Source organism: Myotis lucifugus, unplaced genomic scaffold (assembly GCF_000147115.1).
Source record: "Myotis lucifugus unplaced genomic scaffold, Myoluc2.0 scaffold_54, whole genome shotgun sequence".
NCBI lineage: Eukaryota > Metazoa > Chordata > Mammalia > Chiroptera > Vespertilionidae > Myotis > Myotis lucifugus.
The window spans coordinates 4,854,002-4,872,747 of NW_005871102.1; the positions used below are offsets into that span (position 1 = coordinate 4,854,002).

At 40.6% G+C, this 18,746-nt stretch overlaps 1 protein-coding gene across 6 annotated transcripts in view; it reads left to right on the forward strand.

Moving 5' to 3' along the window:
• Positions 1-2,604: 2,604 nt before the first annotated feature.
• CEP350 (centrosomal protein 350) overlaps positions 2,605-18,746 on the forward strand; it is a 115,905-nt gene continuing 99,763 nt past the window's right edge. For 3 of the 6 annotated variants that reach the window (XM_014456060.2, XM_023754001.1, XM_023754000.1), the window contains exons 1-3: positions 2,605-2,967; positions 17,578-17,663; positions 18,645-18,691. In XM_014456060.2, the coding sequence (XP_014311546.1) occupies positions 17,591-17,663; positions 18,645-18,691 (120 nt within the window). In that variant the 5' untranslated portion in view covers positions 2,605-2,967; positions 17,578-17,590. Of the gene's footprint in view, positions 2,968-15,100; positions 15,209-17,577; positions 17,664-18,644; positions 18,692-18,746 lie in introns of those variants that run through there. The other 3 variants (XM_023753998.1, XM_023753997.1, XM_023753999.1) reach the window with 3 other exon arrangements.

Genomic DNA, 18,746 nt, shown 5'->3' on the forward strand with positions numbered 1-18,746 from the left:
ACCCCTTTGGTTTCTTTGTCCCCCAAATATGGATCATACCTCCGGACCTTTTGTGGGCTTTGCAAAAAGCCCTGTGTGTTGGGGTAAGGGCCATGAGACCACATCTAAAGGCCTGGCCTGGCGCCAGTGCTGATAACTCCATCTGGGGGTTGTGTATTGTTCATGGTTTATGGCCTCTGTAAAATGGGAGTAGTACTTAGGTAAACAAGTCTTGCAAGACCAGATAATTAAAGGGGTAGTGACTAGTAGACTATAGGCTAACAAGAATGTGCATTAGGTTACTGGCTCAGATTCATATTGCTAGCCCCCCCAAAATGTCTCATTTTCCCCATCACTCTTACTGTGCCTAATTTTCAAATTGAACTTTATCTTAGGTATGTAAGTATAAGAAAAAACATAGTATATATATAGAGAGAGTTTGGTACTATCTATGGTTTCAGGCATCCACTTGAAGGTCTTGGAACATATCCCCCGTAGATAAGAGGGGACTACTGTAGATATAAGAAATATATGTCAATGGTACTTAGAGACTTAATATCTGATTAGGTAGGAGCAAGGCATAGAGAACAATGTACTAGAATATTTCTAAACTTTTGAGCCTCTCAGTTCTCAGAAGGGTTTTCTGCAATGGCCATTAACCGAAAAGCAGGGCAGGAAGAGAAGCTAGCTTTGTGAGATTAGGAGAGGGAAAACGATAAACTTAATTTGGGAGCTGGAGGTGCTGGTGACTTCTGTATCTATGTAGAGGTGGGTAATAGAAAATTGGACAGTTTAGTCTGAAGTTTGGGGCCATGATCCAGTTATACAAATAAAGTTGAGTGTCAAAGACATAGTAATCAACAAAGTCTATGAATTGCAGAAAAATCCAATCTTGGTGTCTACTAAGAAGTAGGAGAAAAGGGGGAACTATATTAAACACCTGCTATGTGCTGTAGAAACTACTGGAAAGGTGACAAACTTTTCTCATGAAGCGTCTAATCTTGTTTCAGAGATTAATCGCTCTCATGAAACTATGGGCAAATAGGACAAAATTTAACATACTCAAGAGCCAATCTGTAGGGTATAAAAATAAGACTAATGGGATGTTGAAAAGGGGAGAGGTTGATGTCTTTGAGGCATTTGGGAGGTGAGCGAGAGGGCAGGGATCAGCACAAGGTAGAAGGGGTGGAAACTGTGCATAGGCTGATATGAGGGTAACATTGCTCCCCAGGTAGTGACAGGAACTCGTGGTGTTTTCTCTGATATCCAGGAGGTAGCATGGGGGTGGAAAAGTATAAATGGGTTTTGGAGTAAGGGAGACATCAAATTTTATATCTACCTTTTACTGATGGTATACTATTGGACAAATGACAGCTCTTCAAAACGCATTTCCTTTTAAAAAAGTGATAATACTTAATAACGTGGTTATATAAATTCTGTACAATAACACAGGAAAACCTGAAAACTCTTTCCTTGTGCTGTTTTTCTTACGACCTCTTGCACCATTGAGATACCCGCATTTCCCGCTCTTCCCTCCAGCATAGCTTCCTGGAGACGCAGTACACATTTTAGAAAAGTGCAGCATATCTGTATGTCCACTTCGCTCCTTACTCAGGCATAGCTACAGGCTCTCCAAAGACGGGGACGTTACCATCTCTGGCTTTTACTGATACCGTCTACTCAACAAGCCTTTATTGAGCATCTACAATGTCCTACCTATTGTGCCAGGCCCTATTGGGGTATGGAGAGATGCACGTTAAAAACCCTCAAAATACCTAAAAATGAGAAAGCAGTCTCTGGGTGGACAGCTACTGGACTTCAGAAGGCGGCGGAAGTGAAGGGCGGGGAGCTCGTGCGCGGTGCACGCCTCGCGGGAGGGGCCCTCCCTGGCGGCGGAGCTGTCATTTCAGCCACATCTCGACGGACGACAGGAGACGGGGAGCCGAGGAGAACGATGCTAGAAGATAATGTTGACCACAGAGAGCGTTGACCAAAGCAGAGTTACAGCAATGCCAACACCCCACGGGGGAACCTCTGTGTTCCTGGCTCTGGAGTCTTAAGCCTTTAGCCGGAGAGCGTGCCGATCAGAATGCGAATAAAGCGGCCGGTGACGATCACTGCCGCCGCCGCAGAGCCGTGATTACTCTGACAGTGACGCGGGTCAAGATTGATTGGCACAATCGGTGAAGCATCGTAAACTCCGAGAAGCTGCCATTGCTAGGCTTAGAGTTCATCCTTGTCCACCCCGCTCCCCTCTCACCCCGGCTTGTTTGTTTTTTTGTGTTTGGTTTTTTGTTTTTTTTTTTGGCCGAGGGTGAAATGCGCAGCCAGAAGGCCCAGCTCGAGTCCGAGAAAAGAGGGCGGGGGAGGTCTCCGCTGCGGATCCCCTTTGGCTCCGCCCGAGTCCTGCAAGGCTCGGCCTGCGCCACACCAAACATGGCGGCCCCGAGCGGCCTCTCCCCGCTCTACGCCCCGGCTTTACGGCCACACTCAACATGGCCGTAACCGCGGGTTGCATTCCTGTGGCAACGTCTCTGGAAAGTTCTCGCGAGGTTTGCATGGGCCCCGCCCCCCCCGCCCCCTACTGCTCCCGCCCTGCCTCGCGCCGCCGCCGCCACCGCCACCGCTGCCGGCGCCGCTCCGCCTCCGTGTCAGTTGCTGGGCCGTAATGGCGACTGGGCCGCCGCTGCCGAAGTGACTCCCGGGCGGGGGAGCGGGGCCAGACCAGCGTCGGAGGGAACTGCAGAGCCGCCGCTCAGGGGCTGGCTTGCCGTGGGGGAGGGGAGGCCGCCTTTCCGCGTCTCCTTCCTTCTCTGCAGACCAGCGGCTCCCGAGAGCCGGTGCGAGGCGGGCACCCGGTGCGTCCGTCCCCGGAGCGGGGAGGCCAGGCCGGGCAGCCCTGGGGCCGGTCGGGGCGGCGGCACTGCACCCTCCGCCAGGCCCCGCGGGATGCTCCGTGGGAGCCGAGGGCGGAGGCGACACTCTCAGGTGAGCTGCGGGCGAACCTGGCCGGGACCACGGACGCTCCCGTAGCCTCCGCTGCCTCTGCCCGCGGTCCTGGTCCCCGGTGGCGGCGAGAGAGGCGGGTCGGGGCGCTGGGGGCTCCGGCCCAGCTGGGCGTCCCCCTCGGCGAACCTCCCTGGGTCCTGAGGCTCTGCCGACCTGGACGGGACCTGGGTCTCAGGTCCCAGCGGTGCCTGCGGGAGACGGGCTGGCTTTCCTCCGCTGCCGGTGCCGGCCGCCCCTCCCCTCTGCTGCCCAAGGTGTGCGATCCCTCTCACCTTCGGTCCCCCAAGTGTCTCTTCTGCGTCCGCAGACCAGGCATATTTGGGGGAATTCCGGGGAACTGGGTCCCGTGGCAAGGATGACTGGTTTCTGTTCCTTTCTGGTGGGGATAGGACCGTCCCCAGTCCAGGGGAAACTTTGATCCCTGCTCCAGTCCAGCAGCTGCTTAATGTCATCTTCTGATTTATTAGCTAATGACATTTTTAAAAAAGGTTTACGCTTTGAAAGTTGCCATCCCCCCCTCCCCCCTTTTTAAATGTAGCCCAGTATGCTAAACAACATTTTTGCGAATGTTACAAATGCGGGTTGGAATTTGACGGGGTTTTAGTCTTCGGATAGGAAGGTGCCCATCGGGGTAGATTTTCAGGTGGCTTCTTGTGGTGGCCAGTCCTTCGACAGGAGGAAGCAGGTGGCCAGGAATGGTGGTGGTCAGATTGTTTTGTTTTGATGGTGATCCTCGTTGTGCATGTGGAAAAGTCGTTAATGGGTATGTTGCCATGTTAACTGCCTCCTCCTGCCCTGGGTTGTTAAGGGTTTTCAAGGGAAGGCTGTCTTAGATCTAGCAACAAACCGAAGAAAAGGTTTGTAGGGGCAACGATAAAATACTGCTCTCCACTTGGACAGTGTCTTGGTTTAGAATTTTGTTTTTAACTCAGGCAGTGTGCCACTACTAACATGAGATTGTGACTTTGGAGGATTGGTCGTTGGACCTGTGGTAGAAGTTGCCTCAGACAACTTCATGGGCGGGCGTGTAGTTGTTGTGGTGTGCGAAGTTGACACACCAGTGTAATAGAATAAGTCAGCCATCCAACCCTCATTGCACCGAATTTAAGATACTTTAATCAGAAAATAAACATCGGGCTAGAATACATTGTATGTGTGGGTAAATACATGTGTATCTTATCTTTTCATAGTTAGTAGCAGGGCTTTTTAATAATAAGTGAGTTATATGTAAACAATTTTGTACACATGTGAAAAAATTTATCTGATTCTCTAAGCTATGTTGGTGTGTAGTGTTATGTAAGAGCATTAATACTTGAACAACCTGTGGGGTAATCAATTTATGAAGTAGGAAGTTTTGGAATTTTTTCTCATGCTTCTGATTGCCAGTTTTAAAAAATATGTATATTTTTATTGATTTCAGAGAGGAAGGGAGAGGAGAGAGAGAGAGATAGAAACATCAATGATGAGAATCACAACCTGGGCATGTGCTCTTGACCGGAATGGAACCTGGGACCCTTCAGTCCGCAGTGGACACTCTATTCACTGACAAAACCGCCTAGGGCTAATTGCCTATTTTTTGCCCATTTTAAACACATCTGCCATATCATGGACAGAAGAAAGGAGATGAAGTCCCTTTCTAACCAATTTTATTTTTTACTAAATTGTTTTAAGTTATAGTGGGAACAGAAAACAGAAGTTGCTCTAAAATAACTGACATCATTTTTTGGTGTCATTATTTTATTTCATAGCAATTTTGTGAAGTAGGTTTAGTAAATATCATCCTTATTTTGCAGTTGTGGAAATTGACACACAACGAGATTCATTTATTTATTCGAATGCTCTTATTTCTGCAGATGATCTAGAATTAGTTTTATTTTTACATTATTTCTTGCGGTATGATTGACATATAACATAATTCAGGTATACAATATAATGATTCAATACTTGCACATGTTGAGAAATGATCACAGTAAGTCTAACATTCTAGAATTAGTTTTATTTTAATTGAATATTAATATAGACATTTTGGCATTTGGTTTTTTTAAATCTAAAAATATGTATTTTCCTTTTGGCATGCCACTCGCTCCTTATGCTGATGATTGTCAGTTCTTTAAGAACATTAATATTTTTATAGCATTTTGTTAATTGTTAACAAGTCATGAATTCTGATAATGTATTGCTTTACTTCTATATGTACTTGTTGCTTAAACAATGTTCCTAAAAGAAATTGTAGTTAATTTGTTGTCTCTCATTTTGTTTGGATACTCATAGTTCTATCATCTTTGGTACTTCAAATCATTTATATTCTTGGTTTAGTAAAATAAATATTGAAGCAACATGGTCAGTAGCTTAACTGAAAACTAGTAACATCTTGATTTTGTTGTAGAGACAACTGATGATTTAAAGAGTTAACTGGCCATCTATACTTGTGATTGCTATTTTTGCAGTGTGGGGCAAGTTGTGAAATAATTCTTTTCTTTTAAAGATCTAAATGGCATTACTAAGCAATTCACGAATTGGGGCAGCATCCTATCTAGGAACTAAAGGGCACTCCCAAAATAATTACCTTTTGACTTTTTACCCCATATCAATTTCTAGTGTTGCAAATAATACCCCCCAAAATTGAATAATCAAATGATTATTTATTTTACTTGGCTAGGGCCAAGCACATAATAAAATAGTAGATATTGGTTGAATAAATTGACTAAAGAATGGTCTTGACATAATATTTAAAAGCCAAAAACCAAAACCACATTAGTTCATGGTTCCTAAGCACACCTCAGTTCCTAGGAATATACTCCAGAGGCATATACAAGTTTGCTAGGTAGAAGGGGAATAACAGCCTGGGATTAAAAAGACACCAAGAATAAGCCACAGGTGGGTCCTGAAAACTTTATTGACCATTTTAATGATTTAGCTGTTCTGGCAATAGTTAATGTAACTTAAAGAATATAGATGCTTTAAGACCCTACCTGTTACACTAGTACTGTAATTATAGGTTTATAATGACTTTAAGTCACTTCTTAATTACAGCATTGGGAGTTTTAAATCTTAAAGTCCAGCTAGTCCAATTCCCTTGTACATAGTAAACTACATTTGTTCAATGTGTTAAATAATTATCAAATGAGAGGATAATTATGAACAACCAGGTAATCTATTCTGCATCAGTGTTAAAAACTCAAAACAGGTCTCTCATTTTAGGAATCAAAAGTACTTGCTAACTTAAAATATGAATCTCAACCCTCTGTCATTGGGACTATAAATTGGTACAACTGGGACAATGTTTTGGAAGGACATTTGGTATTACCTATTAAACTTATAATTAAAAGTGCACTTTTTTGTTTGTTTGTTTTGTTAATCTTCACCAGAGGAATCTTTTCCATTGATTTGTTTGTTTGTTTTCTTTTTTGTTTTGTTTTTTTAGAGGGAGTGGAAGGAAAGGGGAGAGACAGAGAGAAAAACATCAATGTGAGAGAGACACATTGATTGGTTGCCTCCCACATGTGCCCCAACCAGGGGTTTGCCTGGAGCTTGCAACTAAGGTTCCTTGACTGAAATCGAACCTGAGACACTCTATTCTGAGGTCTGCGGCTCTAATCACTGAGCCAGACTGGCTAGGGCAAAAGTCATTTCATTTTTAGGAGTTTATCTTACAGAAATTTTAATACAAGAGCATAAGAGCAAATCTATAAGGATTTTCATTTTAGCATTATTACAAATAAACGTCATTAATATTTACAAATAATAAGAAAGTGCCCCCCCCCCCCAAAAAAAGAAAGTGTCCTAAATGTCCTTTGGTAGGGGGTTAGTTAATATTATAGTGTATTTATGATGTGAGGTACTGTGCACTTGGTAACAGTTTAAGGGATAGTTATATTTACTCCTGAGGAACAGCTGAGTGTATCCTGGAGCATAGGGACCATGTAGCAGACTTTCTGGGTTCAAATCCTAACTGCATCATTTATTAGCAGTGACCATTAGCAAGTTACTTAACATCATCTATAAAGAGGATATAATTATAGTTCTCTCCTGCAGGTCTGTTTAGAGAATTAAATAAGTTAATATTTAAACCTTAAGTAAGCATAGTAATTGCCACATAAGTGTTTGCATTTATTATTACATACTGACATGGAAGAATGTTCATTATATAATATTGAGGGGAAAAATTAAGTTGCACTACACTGTGGAATATGATTCAATTTTGTAAAAACAGACACACACATAGACAAAGAAATGTAGTTTGATTTTTTTTTTTACTTGTCCTATATACTAGTAATAAAGAGCTAATATGCTAATTAGACGGAACAGCAGAACAACCTGCCTTGGTTGGTGTTGCAGGGGCTGAGTCCCTTGCATGAATTTTGTGCATTGGGCCTCTAGTATGTACATAAGAAAGGGTCTGTGAGGATAGACATTAAGCTATTAGCTTTGTTATCTCTGAAGAATGGATGACTTTCTTATACTTTAGACACTTTTTAAAAATATATATTTTTATTGATTTCAGAGAAGAAGGGAGAGGGAGAGAGAGGAACATCAATGATGAGAGAGAATCATTGATCGGCTGCCTCCTGCACGCCTCCTACTGGGGATTGAGCCCAAAACCCAGGCATGTGCCCTTGATCAGAATCGAACCCACGACCCTTTAGTCCCGAGGCTGATGCTCTCTCCACTGAACCAAACCAGCTAGGGCACTGTATGTCCCTATGTATTCATTGGTTGATTCTTGTATGTACCTTGATGGGAATCGAACCTGCAATATTGGTGTATTGAGACAACACTCTAACCAACTGAGCTACCTGGTCAGGGCCCCACTTTTATAATTATTGAAACCTTTTTTTAAAAAAAGAAAGTATTGAAGAATAATTTTTTTTTATTATTCAGTCATGTAAATGTATTTTTGAATATAGTTGTTTTCCAGAGATCTACAGATTTCATTAGCAGAATATCACATGATTAGATTCCATTAGCAGAATATCACATGATTAGATTGTTTCTAAACTTTTGTTGCTGGAAGGCTAAAATTAATCTATGAAAACCCCTAATATATTTATTTTTCTATTAGCTTTGTGAGGTTAAACCTCATTTCTTAATTTACAAAGTAACCATGTAGGCTAGATCAGTAATTTTTAAACCCAAGATTCCCATACTGTGCCCCAAGTTACCTTGGAGCACCATAGTGAACTCACATGGGCACTGGGGCATTTTTAAAGTTTTGAGGAAAGCACAGTAATATTTGGCAGCTGTGGGACACTGCTCAAACGTTTGGTTTAAGGTAATACTCATGAGATTGTGCTAGGTTTTGGGGGATTGCTCTGATAAAAAGCAAGTACTGTGCAAAAATCATTATGAAACTAAATGAAAGTGGTGGTGTCCAAAGTGATTTCAAGGTTTGAGAATCTGTAATGTCTATTAGATGCACATATTGCATTAATAAGTAATTGTTATTAGTAAAAAAATAAAGTATTTCAGTTTATATGTATTTTTCAAAGTTATTCTGACATAAATACTAAGTTGTGAGGACTTAGTTAATAAATGGAATTGTTAGGTATTTTTTGGGCTGAGGGCAGCCGTGGGCAAACTACGGCCCGCAGGCCGGATCCGGCCCGTTTGAAATGAATAAAACTAAAAAAAAAAAAGACTGTGCCCTTTTATGTAATGATGTTTACTTTGAATTTATATTAGTTCACACAAACACTCCATCCATGCTTTTGTTCCGGCCCTCCGGTCCAGTTTAAGAACCCATTGTGGCCCTCAAGTCAAAAAGTTTGCCCACCCCTGGCTTAGGGGCACCATGAAAAGATTACTGAGACACTAGAGTTCTGTGAACTTAGAAAGCTTGGAACCTCTAGAACTCTTTTGACTCACTGTAAGAGGCAATTATTGGCATGGATAAGGTCACCGAGAGAGAGAGAGAGAGAGAGAGAGAGAGAGAGAGAGAGAGAGAGAATGAATAGTGTTAGATAAGACCCAAAAGTCAAACTCCTTTGAACTTTAAGATTTAAAGGAGGAGGACTAACTAGCAAAGGAGAATGAGAAAGAGAACTGGAGGTGGGAAATCCCAGTGTAGTGTATAGAAGCAAAGAGAAAAGTGATTCAAGAGAGTGGTCAGCTGTGATGAATGCTGCCAAGATGTCAGGCAGATTGGGGACTTTTTATTTGAAAATGTCCATTAGATTTAGAGATGAAGAGGTTTTTGGTGATTTTAGTGAGAGCTGCTGTGGCAACCACATTGGAATTGCTTGAAAAGTGATTGAAAAGTATTTTAAATGGAGACTGAATATATAGTCTTTTTTGAGATATTTGAAGGAAAAAGAGCAGTAGTAGAGTAGGGTGCTAGGTTGAGGGACTTTTTTGTTTGTTTTAAGTAAGAAGACTTGATTTAAGTATAAATGCTGATAGGAGGAATCTTGGAGAGGGGAGAAGACAAAGAGATACACGAGAGAACAATAAAATGCCTCGTTTCTTGAGAGAATGTGGAGGTGGGGAGATCTTGAAACAGAAGAAGTATTCTTATGGCTCCTTGCCTCTAAAAGTTACTTTTTCTGTTCTTTTCCCATTCTCCCTATTTATGAACTCTCAGTCTGCATGCTAAGAGGGACAGTAAAATTCTTTTACATTTATTGGCTATTAGTTTCTGTGAACCTTTATACTTACGAGGTGAATATTTTGATGGTACTTGAAGTGTGTACTCTTTGTTGGCTTTAGATTGCTATAAGCAGTCAAATAGTGTTTTAAAGTTGCATCCTTATTTGATTTATAGAGCCTTCTACTTTATATCATTTTAACCATGTTCTCTATATCATTTATTATTGCTTTAGTGAAATTGTGTTTCTATTTTCTGTTGGCAAGTTAGAGTCATCCTTAGCTAACTTGGGAAGTTGATTATTATTTTGCACTTCCATTTATATTTTACATGATGCAAATAGAATCATGTCAAATATAGTTTCTTTTTTAATCCTCATGATATTTGACTTTAATCTGAACAAAACAGTATTATTGTTCATTTATGCTTCACAACTTTTACATGAAACAACTTGTTTCTCTACCAGATGCCAGTTAAACTCACTGTAAAATGGACAGTAGAACAAAACGTTTGAGTCACTTAAATGGGTAATAAAATAATATTTTTCAGTTTTCTGAAATTTAAGAAGCTTTTAGTATAGTAAGAGACAAAGTGCAAAGAGTGATATAAATTCTGTGTTATTGGTTTCTGAAAACTATGGTCAGTGCTTAAGAGAGGAATGGCCCACACTTGATTCTTTAAATACACAAATGCAATCATGTCATAGACTCTGCATGATCTTGTTTCCTTCCTTCTCCAGCTTTCTCTCACCATTTTCCCTCTCCAACACCTGGGGCTTAAACTATGTCATGTCTTATTTGTCTCAGAGCTGTTCCAGATATCCTTTCTATTGCCTGGAAAGCTCTTCCTTGCCTACACTTAGTTAAATTTTTTAACATATATTTTTATTGATTTTAGAGGGAGAGAGAGAGATAGAAACATCAATGATGAGAGAGAATCATTGATTGGCTGCCTCCTGCATGCCCCTACTGGGGATCAAGTCTGCAACCTGGGAATGTGCCCTGACCAGGAATTGAACAGTTACCTCCTGGTTCATAGGTCAGTGCTCAGCCACTGAGCCACACCAGCTGGGCTAAATTTTTTATTTATCCTTTATGTCTTAGATTAAATGAGTTTTTCTCTCTACAACACAGATTAGATGAGTTCCTTCTGGCTATGTTTGTATAGCACTTGCATTTTTTTCTAATTATTTTCATCCCATCTATAATAATAAAAGCATAACATGCAAATAGACCAAACGGCCGTACAGCAGAATGACCAAACAGCGGGACGACCGTCCGGACTACCACGCTATGACACCCACTGGCGCCAGGCCAGCCAAGGCGGGTGCGATGCGATTGGTCAGAGGTCTGGCCATTGCCCCATGATCACCCTGCAGAGGGAGGCCCAGGCCACCGGCCAGCGGGGCAATCAATTGGGGGGCTCCACGATTGCCCAATGAGGGAGGCCCAGACCACCGACCAGTGGGCTGTGGCGGGTGGGCGGGGCCTCCCTCTATGGGGCGTGATCGATTGCCCCAAAGAGAAGGCCCAGGCTACCCCCGGGGGCGCTGCGGCAGGTGGGCGGGGCCTCCCTCTGCAGGGCGATCCATCGTGGGGCTCCCGGACTGTGAGAGGGCGCAGGCCGGGCTGAGGGACCCTCCCCTCCCCCAGTGCACGAATTTTATGCACCGAGTCTCTAGTCCTATATAATAGGCTAATATGCAAATTGTCTCCTCGGCTGGGAGTTCGACCAGGAGTTTGACTAGGGGGCGGGGCTGGCCCGCCAACTGCCTGCAGCCCCTCCCCCCGGCTGGCCCAGCCCGATTGGCCCCGATGGGGGTGGGCCGGCCGGACCCCACCCATGCACAAATTCATGCGCCGGGCCTCTGGTTCGTAATATTTGTTGAATATCTACCTTCCAAGAAAGCTTTTAGACTGCTTGAGTGTGGGCCCATGTTTGTTCTTTTAACAGCTATATTCCCACTGCTAGGCACTATTCATTCTACTACATACTTGGCACTCAGCAAATATTTGTTAAATGAATGGGTGGCATGGGTCAGATTGAAGAAAATATTTTTCAAGAGTGTAGAAGAATACAGTCTGATGCTGCAATGGGGGATCAAGGAGTTTGCTAAAACATTTCACCTGTTCTGTTTAGTAGGGAAGGGAAAATAAAATACTTCATCTGAAGACATATGTTAGGAAGCCCTGTCTTTTGGGGTGAATTTGATAATAGTTGAGGTATGTTGGTTAGGTGAGCATTCTCTAAAAGAAGTTAAAAGCGCATTGAAGTTAATGATACAGAGGTTCTAAAGAGTATAGAATGTAGGTGGGAAAGCAGGGTGCCTTATGATGAAATTACAAGAGAGGATAGGGGGTTGTGTTATCGATGGTGGCTGAGTTTAAATATTATGAGAAGCATTATGTGAATGACCCTTAGAGGCTTCCAGAGGTTTGAGAGAGAGATATTTAATTTCCTGTTCTGTCACTTATTAGCTGAATGACTTTAGACTAGTTCTTTGGTCTGTCTGATACTGTTTCTTCATCAGTAAAATGGATATATGGATAGTTGCCTCATGGGTTGTGATAGAGATTAGAAAAAATATATGGAAAACTATACAGTGCTTGACCCACAGAGAAGGAACACAGAAAATGATAGGGGTCGCCTAAGACCATCCTGCATATCAGCTATTTACATTACGATTCCTAACAGTAGCAACATTACAGTTATGAAGTAGCAACAAAAATAATTTTATGGTTGGGTCACAACATGAGGAACTGTATTTAAAGGGCCAGAAGGTTGAGAACCACTGATTTATACCATGGAATACTATGCAGCAATGAAAAAGAAGAATCTCTTACCGTTTGAGACAGCATGGAGGGACCTGGAAAATATCATGCTAAGTGAAGTTAAAGTCAGTCAGAGAAAGACAAGTATCACATGATCTCACTCATGCGTGGAATCTAAGTAACAAAATAAACTGATGAACAGAGTGGATCCAGAGACAAGGAAGCATGGAACAGAGTGGGGAATCTCGGAGGGAAGGTGGGGGAGGGTGGGTGTGTGAGAGGTAGGTTTTATGCATATATGCATGGCCCATGGACACAGACAATGGGGCAATAAGGGCCTGGGGCGGGGGGTGATGGCGGAGGGGGGGGGGGGCTGGAGGGGGCCAATAGGGGAAAAAGGGGACATGAATAATACTTTCAACAATAAAGAATTATTTTTAAAAAAATACAGGGTTTTTTTGCCCTAGCTGGTTTGGCTAAGTGGATAGAGCGTTGGCCTGCGGACAGAAGGGTCCAAGGTTGGATTCTGGTCAGAGGCACATGCTTGGGTTGCGGGCTTAATCTCCAGTAGGGGGCATGCAGGAGGCAGCCAATCAATGATTATCATCATTGATGTTTCTATCTCTCCCTCCCTTCCGACCTAAAATCAATAAAAAATATATTTAAAATAAAAAAAATACAGTTTTTTGTTTGTTTGTTTTTTTGCCTCTTCTGAGTGAGACTCACTGGTTCAGAATCACTGTGGGTGGAGCCTCGACTGTTAACATGTTATCCAGGTGATTTTTCTGAGCTGCTTGAGAAAGGCTTAGGAGGCAAGAACTCTGCAGCTGCTTGGAGGAAGGTAGTGTGTAGCTGCTCTGAAGCTCACTTGCAGTGGGAATGATTGGGAATACATATATGGGTTATTTGGGAGAGAGTTTTCTTTATAGGTTTAAAAACTAGCTACAGAGTTTGAATTGAAGGGGCATGATTTTAAAGTATTGTTATTTAAAAGATATTTAAATACAAAGGATATTTTCTCTGTGGTCCTGTTTGACATATATTAAACAATTAGCAGATACGATGACTTTATGACTAAAGATGCATTTTGACAATATACTGCCTTATCAAAGACATATTTTGAGCATTAACCTTAATACCAGTTCACATGTACCCAGATTAAAAAAATAAGCCAAGTGTTATATACTATGTTTTAATAAATGTATATTCAGATGTATGTATTTTTATAGATGTGTGTGTATGTATATATTGAATATTTAATTCAGTGTGTGGTAAATGTCTTTTTGAGTTTTGAGAGAAATTTTATTGTAGTTTTATTTATAGAGATTATACCTTTTTTAGATTTAGAAAAGTGAATCAAACGTAGTATAGATATGAATATTAGATATAAAAATAGGGTAATTAAAGGTGAGAAAGGGAGGAGAGGAAATCAGATAAGAGATTAATATGGAAAACAGGAAATTAAGAGGGAAAATAATTGTAAAAGAAAATAAGAGGTGAATGGGAAAAAGAAAAATACACTACTGATGTTTGAAGAGACCTTGCCAAATTTATTTTTTAGGTAATGAATATAAATGTTTCTTTAATTTTAAGCAAATTTTCTTAAGTGAGACTATACTAGAGAGTAAAAGGCCAGAGATGATAATAGAGGGTGGGGGAAAAGTGTTAGGAGCCCCACCTCCTTCTTACAGTTCATTTTTACCTATAGGATTTTAGAAGGAATGGTATGGTATGGGTATTAGGAAAAGGAATACATTAATTTTCCTGATTGAATTAATCAAATATGATCTAGGACAGTGTGCCTACATTTCTGATTTCAGTTATTTCAATTTCCATGTTAGGATTCTGGGCTGCTTACTGTCCATTGGATAGTGTGCACCTTGAATCTTTGCTACTGGGTTTCAGTATAGGTCAGGCCGAATTTAGGTCTGTTGAGGATGGGCACTCAGCAACATCACCATACTTCCAGAATCTGGGAACTTGATAGCTAACAAACACAGAATTCTTTTTTTTTTTATATGTATTTTTATTGATTTCAGAGAGGAAGGGAGAGGGAGAGAGAGATAGAGGCATCATTGATGAGAATCATTTATTACCTGCCTCCTGCATGGCTCCTATGGGGGATGGAGCCCACAACCCAGGCATAGTGCCCTGACCTGGAATCGAACTGTGACCCCCTGGTTCATAGGTCTACACACAACCACTGAGCCACACTGGCCGGATAGACACAGATTTCTTTCTTTCTTTTTTTTTAATACTATTGATTTCAGAGAGGAAGGGAGAGGAAGAGAGAGGTAGAAGCATCAATGATGAGAGGGAATCATTGATTGGCTGCCTCCTGCACATTGGACCGAGCCCACAACCCAGGCATGTGCCCTTGACCAGAATCGAACCTGAGGCCCTTCGGTCCGCAAGCTGATTCTCTATCCACTGAGCCAAACTGGCTAGGTGACACAGAATTCTTAACAAGGTAGATGTGTTTGCCAAGTTGTAGCCTGGTAGTTAGTATTATCTCTCTAGTAATTCCTGCAAAGAATCTGTTTAGCTGTGGCCACACCATTCCACTCTAAGAAACACTAAGATTTTTTTCTGTGTGTGAGATTGAAGGCATGGGTCTGGTAGTTAATTACTTTTTTAATACATATTTTTATTTATTTCAGAGAGGAAGGGAGAGGGAGAGAGAGATAGAAACATCAATGATGAGAATCATTGATTGGCTGCCTCCTGTATGCCCCCTACTGGGGATGGAGCCTGCAACCCAGGCATGTGCCCTGATTGGGAATCAAACCGATGAACTCTTGGTTCAGAGGTCGACGCTCAACCATTGAGCCACACTGGCCGGGCTGGTAGTTCATTTTTGCTCTGGGTGAGTAGCTGGGAGAAATATCTTCTTCCTTTCTGAGTAGTTTGTGCTGTTCAATGAATCTAGATGGCAGTGTTTTATTGCTCCAGTTTAACTGCTCATTACCTTGTTCATGTCCAGAGAGTGAATAAATGAACCTCCAATACAGTTTATACATAGTTCTTGTACTGGTTTTTTTTTGGCCTCACAATAAGGTTTTTACTTGGGTATAGCCAGAGCAAGGGCTTTATCATTTGCTCCAGTCTTCTGATTCATTTCATATCGATGATGTGCTTCTTATCATATGACTCCCATTGTTTCCATAGCATCAAACAATTTAGCTTATTATATGGCCACCTGTAGCCCTTTTCTTTTCTCTGTTATCATTAAGAGTAATTATACTTTTGTGTGTGTGTGTGTGTGTGTGTGTGTGTCTTGTAGTTTTACCATAAATTTTTACAGGCTACTTGCAAATTAGTATATGAATTCCATTTCCCTGTTTTCCATTTCTTTTGTTTTCCTGCCTTATGGACCTAGTAGTGTATGTTGTGTTCTCTCCCTTTTTTATGAGTAATTTTCCAGCCTGGCTTTTTAACCACCTCTTCTGTTTCTTTGGTCATTTTTTTTTTTTTGGTCATTTTTATTGATTTACCCCCTCCCATTTCATCCTTTCACTCCGACCCTGCCTTTGATTCTTTATTCTTTTCTGTGTAAATTGAGATCCTAACAGCTTCTAATATTGTCATTTGTTTATCTGTTCATTGAGGGACTCTGTTGATATGAAGATGAATCAGAAGATAGAGTCCTTAAGGACAGCCTTGTGGGGACATGGATATATATATATGCTATTTGTAACTTTATGATATAATCATCACACTGTATATTAAGTATTTGTTTATGTGTCCCTTCCATTAGATTGTGAAGGTTAAGTTCAGCTAATATTCATTGAATGAATGAATGAATGAATGATGTGTGTGTGTGTGTGTAATCATAAAGGATATAAAAAGTGCACAGAGTGCTATTGGAAACCAGGGAAGTAGTAATTCTGTTCAAGGACAATCGTGGAAAGGCTTATAGGAGATGACATTAGTTTGGCTTTGAAGGGTATTACTGCCGGAGAAAATTTAGAAAAAGAAGATATGGAGATAATGCAAATTTTTGGTGCAAATTTTTAGTGCTCAGAGAATGCTCTCTAGGTACGGTGATTTGATAGGAACAATTGGTATACAATGAAGATAGCAAGGCCTAAGATTGTGAATTAAGGTTGTGAAGGCCTCCAAGTTCCATCATGCTAAGAACTTGGAATTTTGTCCCATAGGTGATAGTCATTGAAGAGTTATAAAGGCAGATTTGCTAGGTTCTGTTTTAGAAAGATAACTTTGGTTGCGTATGAAGAAGAGATTAGGAGAAGAATAATTTGGGAAGCTTTTTACCATAATTTAGGCTAAAGACGATGCTCTGAATTAGAGGTAAAGGGATGAGAGAGAGAGAAATTACGGAAATATCATAAAAAATTTTTCAGCAGCTGTATGGAGGCATATTTTATGTGCCAAAACAAATATTTTTAATATATTTTTATTGATTTCAGAGAGGAAGAAAGAGAAATAGAGGCATCAATGATGAGAGAGAATCATTGATCAGCTGCCTCTTGCACACCCCCTACTGGGGATCCAGCCCTCACCTGGGCATGTGCCCTGATCTGAAATCGAACCACGACCTCCTGGTTTATAGGTTGATGCTCAATTACTGAGCCACACAGGCCGGGACAGAGAAATATTTTAAAGGTAGTATTGTTTACCTCTCAATTCTTTTTTTAAAAATATGCTTGTTTTTATTTTTAGAGGGAGAGGAAGGAAGAGGGAGAGAGGGATAGAAACATCGATCAGCTACCTCCTGCACACCCCCTCCTGGGGATCAAGCCAGAAACCCAGGCATATGCCAGAAATTGAACCAGTGACCTCTTGGTGCACGGGACGATGTTCAACCAAATCTGTTTGATTTGGTGAACACTTTAAAGTGGTTAAAAAAGGCATTTTGCAAATTAAAGTTTATACTTTAAAGATAGAGTTTTGACATATTAGATTCACTTCTTTCTATGAAGAGATTTTTTTCATTGTGCTTTTTCCACAGTGATCTTTTTAAAATTTTTTTATACATTATATATATATACACACATACACACACACACAAACACATATACATATATATGTATTCTTTCGTGAAGAACAGACCTATTTAGATAGAATTTCAGGAATTCTTACGAGGGTATAAAGATAACTTTTAGAGAGGATAAATCCTTTCCTGACTTTAATGAAAGACAAGATAAGTAAGGGCATTTTCTTTACTAACATTGTTATATTGATACTCAGTGAATACCGATGATATGATTGCAGGTAAATTGGCAGGATGAGGAGCAGCAAATCAAAAGAGGTGCCTTTACCAAATCCAAGGAACTCTCAAAGCAAGGATACTGTTCAAGGTATGATTTTTTTTAACTGAATTTATTAATCCTTTGTTTAGGTCATATGTATAAAATTCTGAACTAATCAGTAATGAAAATTATACACATGCTTTGATTTATAAAAGATAAATAATTAAATTTTTTTACATATGATTAATACAGTTTAAAAAATAATGTTTTCTATTTTAAAATTTTAATTTTGTTTTAAAGATACAAGGTAACTTACCTTCTAAGGCATCCTATGGTAAAGGAAAAAAATATTTTTTGAAAAAGAATCAGTATATGTAAAACTAGTTTTATACAATTTCTTAGAAATTCTGACTTAAGTAGTATGACATAGCTCTTAATATACATCTATAGTGCACTGGTAACAAAAATAATAGTCTCGTTGAACTCTTTAAAATGATGCTTTTGGGGATAACCGTAATTTAGAGTGTGATATTTTTTGAGGGACATAGACAAACTGGAGTATATCTGGAGGAAGATTGTTGGGTTTCTGAGGGATCTGGAAATCATGTCGCATAAGGAGCGTTTGGAGGAAATGAAAATATGCTAGAGAAGTATAGTATGACTCAGGGGAAATATATGGCCTTATACTTTGTGAAGGGCTGTTATATGAAAGATTTTAGGTGTAGTTTTCTAATCTTTATACATAATGTGACTTACCATACAATGCAAAATTGTGTATTTGTTCAGCTCATTGGGGTAAATTGTTGGAGATGTGAAATTGGAGTGTGGGTGGGAGTTAGTCTAGCTGTCCTAAGGACTAATAGGACCAGTGTCTAATACAACTCAACTGTATACTGTATTAGGAAGCTCAACGTTATTGGATGGGAGAAGAACCATGTTTTGGCTCAATATAGTACAGCACTTGTTGGAGAATAGTTCTGCCTAATAAAGTGGGTTTCAAACTTTTGAATGTATTTGGGAGCTTATTAAAATGCAGATTCCAAGGTCTACTTCAGAGCTTTTGATTCAGTAAATATCAATGTTCCCCAGCAGATATAACCACATCGTGGGATGCACTTTCTCAGAACAAGGCTGCTGTAAGTAGTTATAGTTTCCATTTATTTCTTTCTGTTTTAAAATTGATTACTTGTT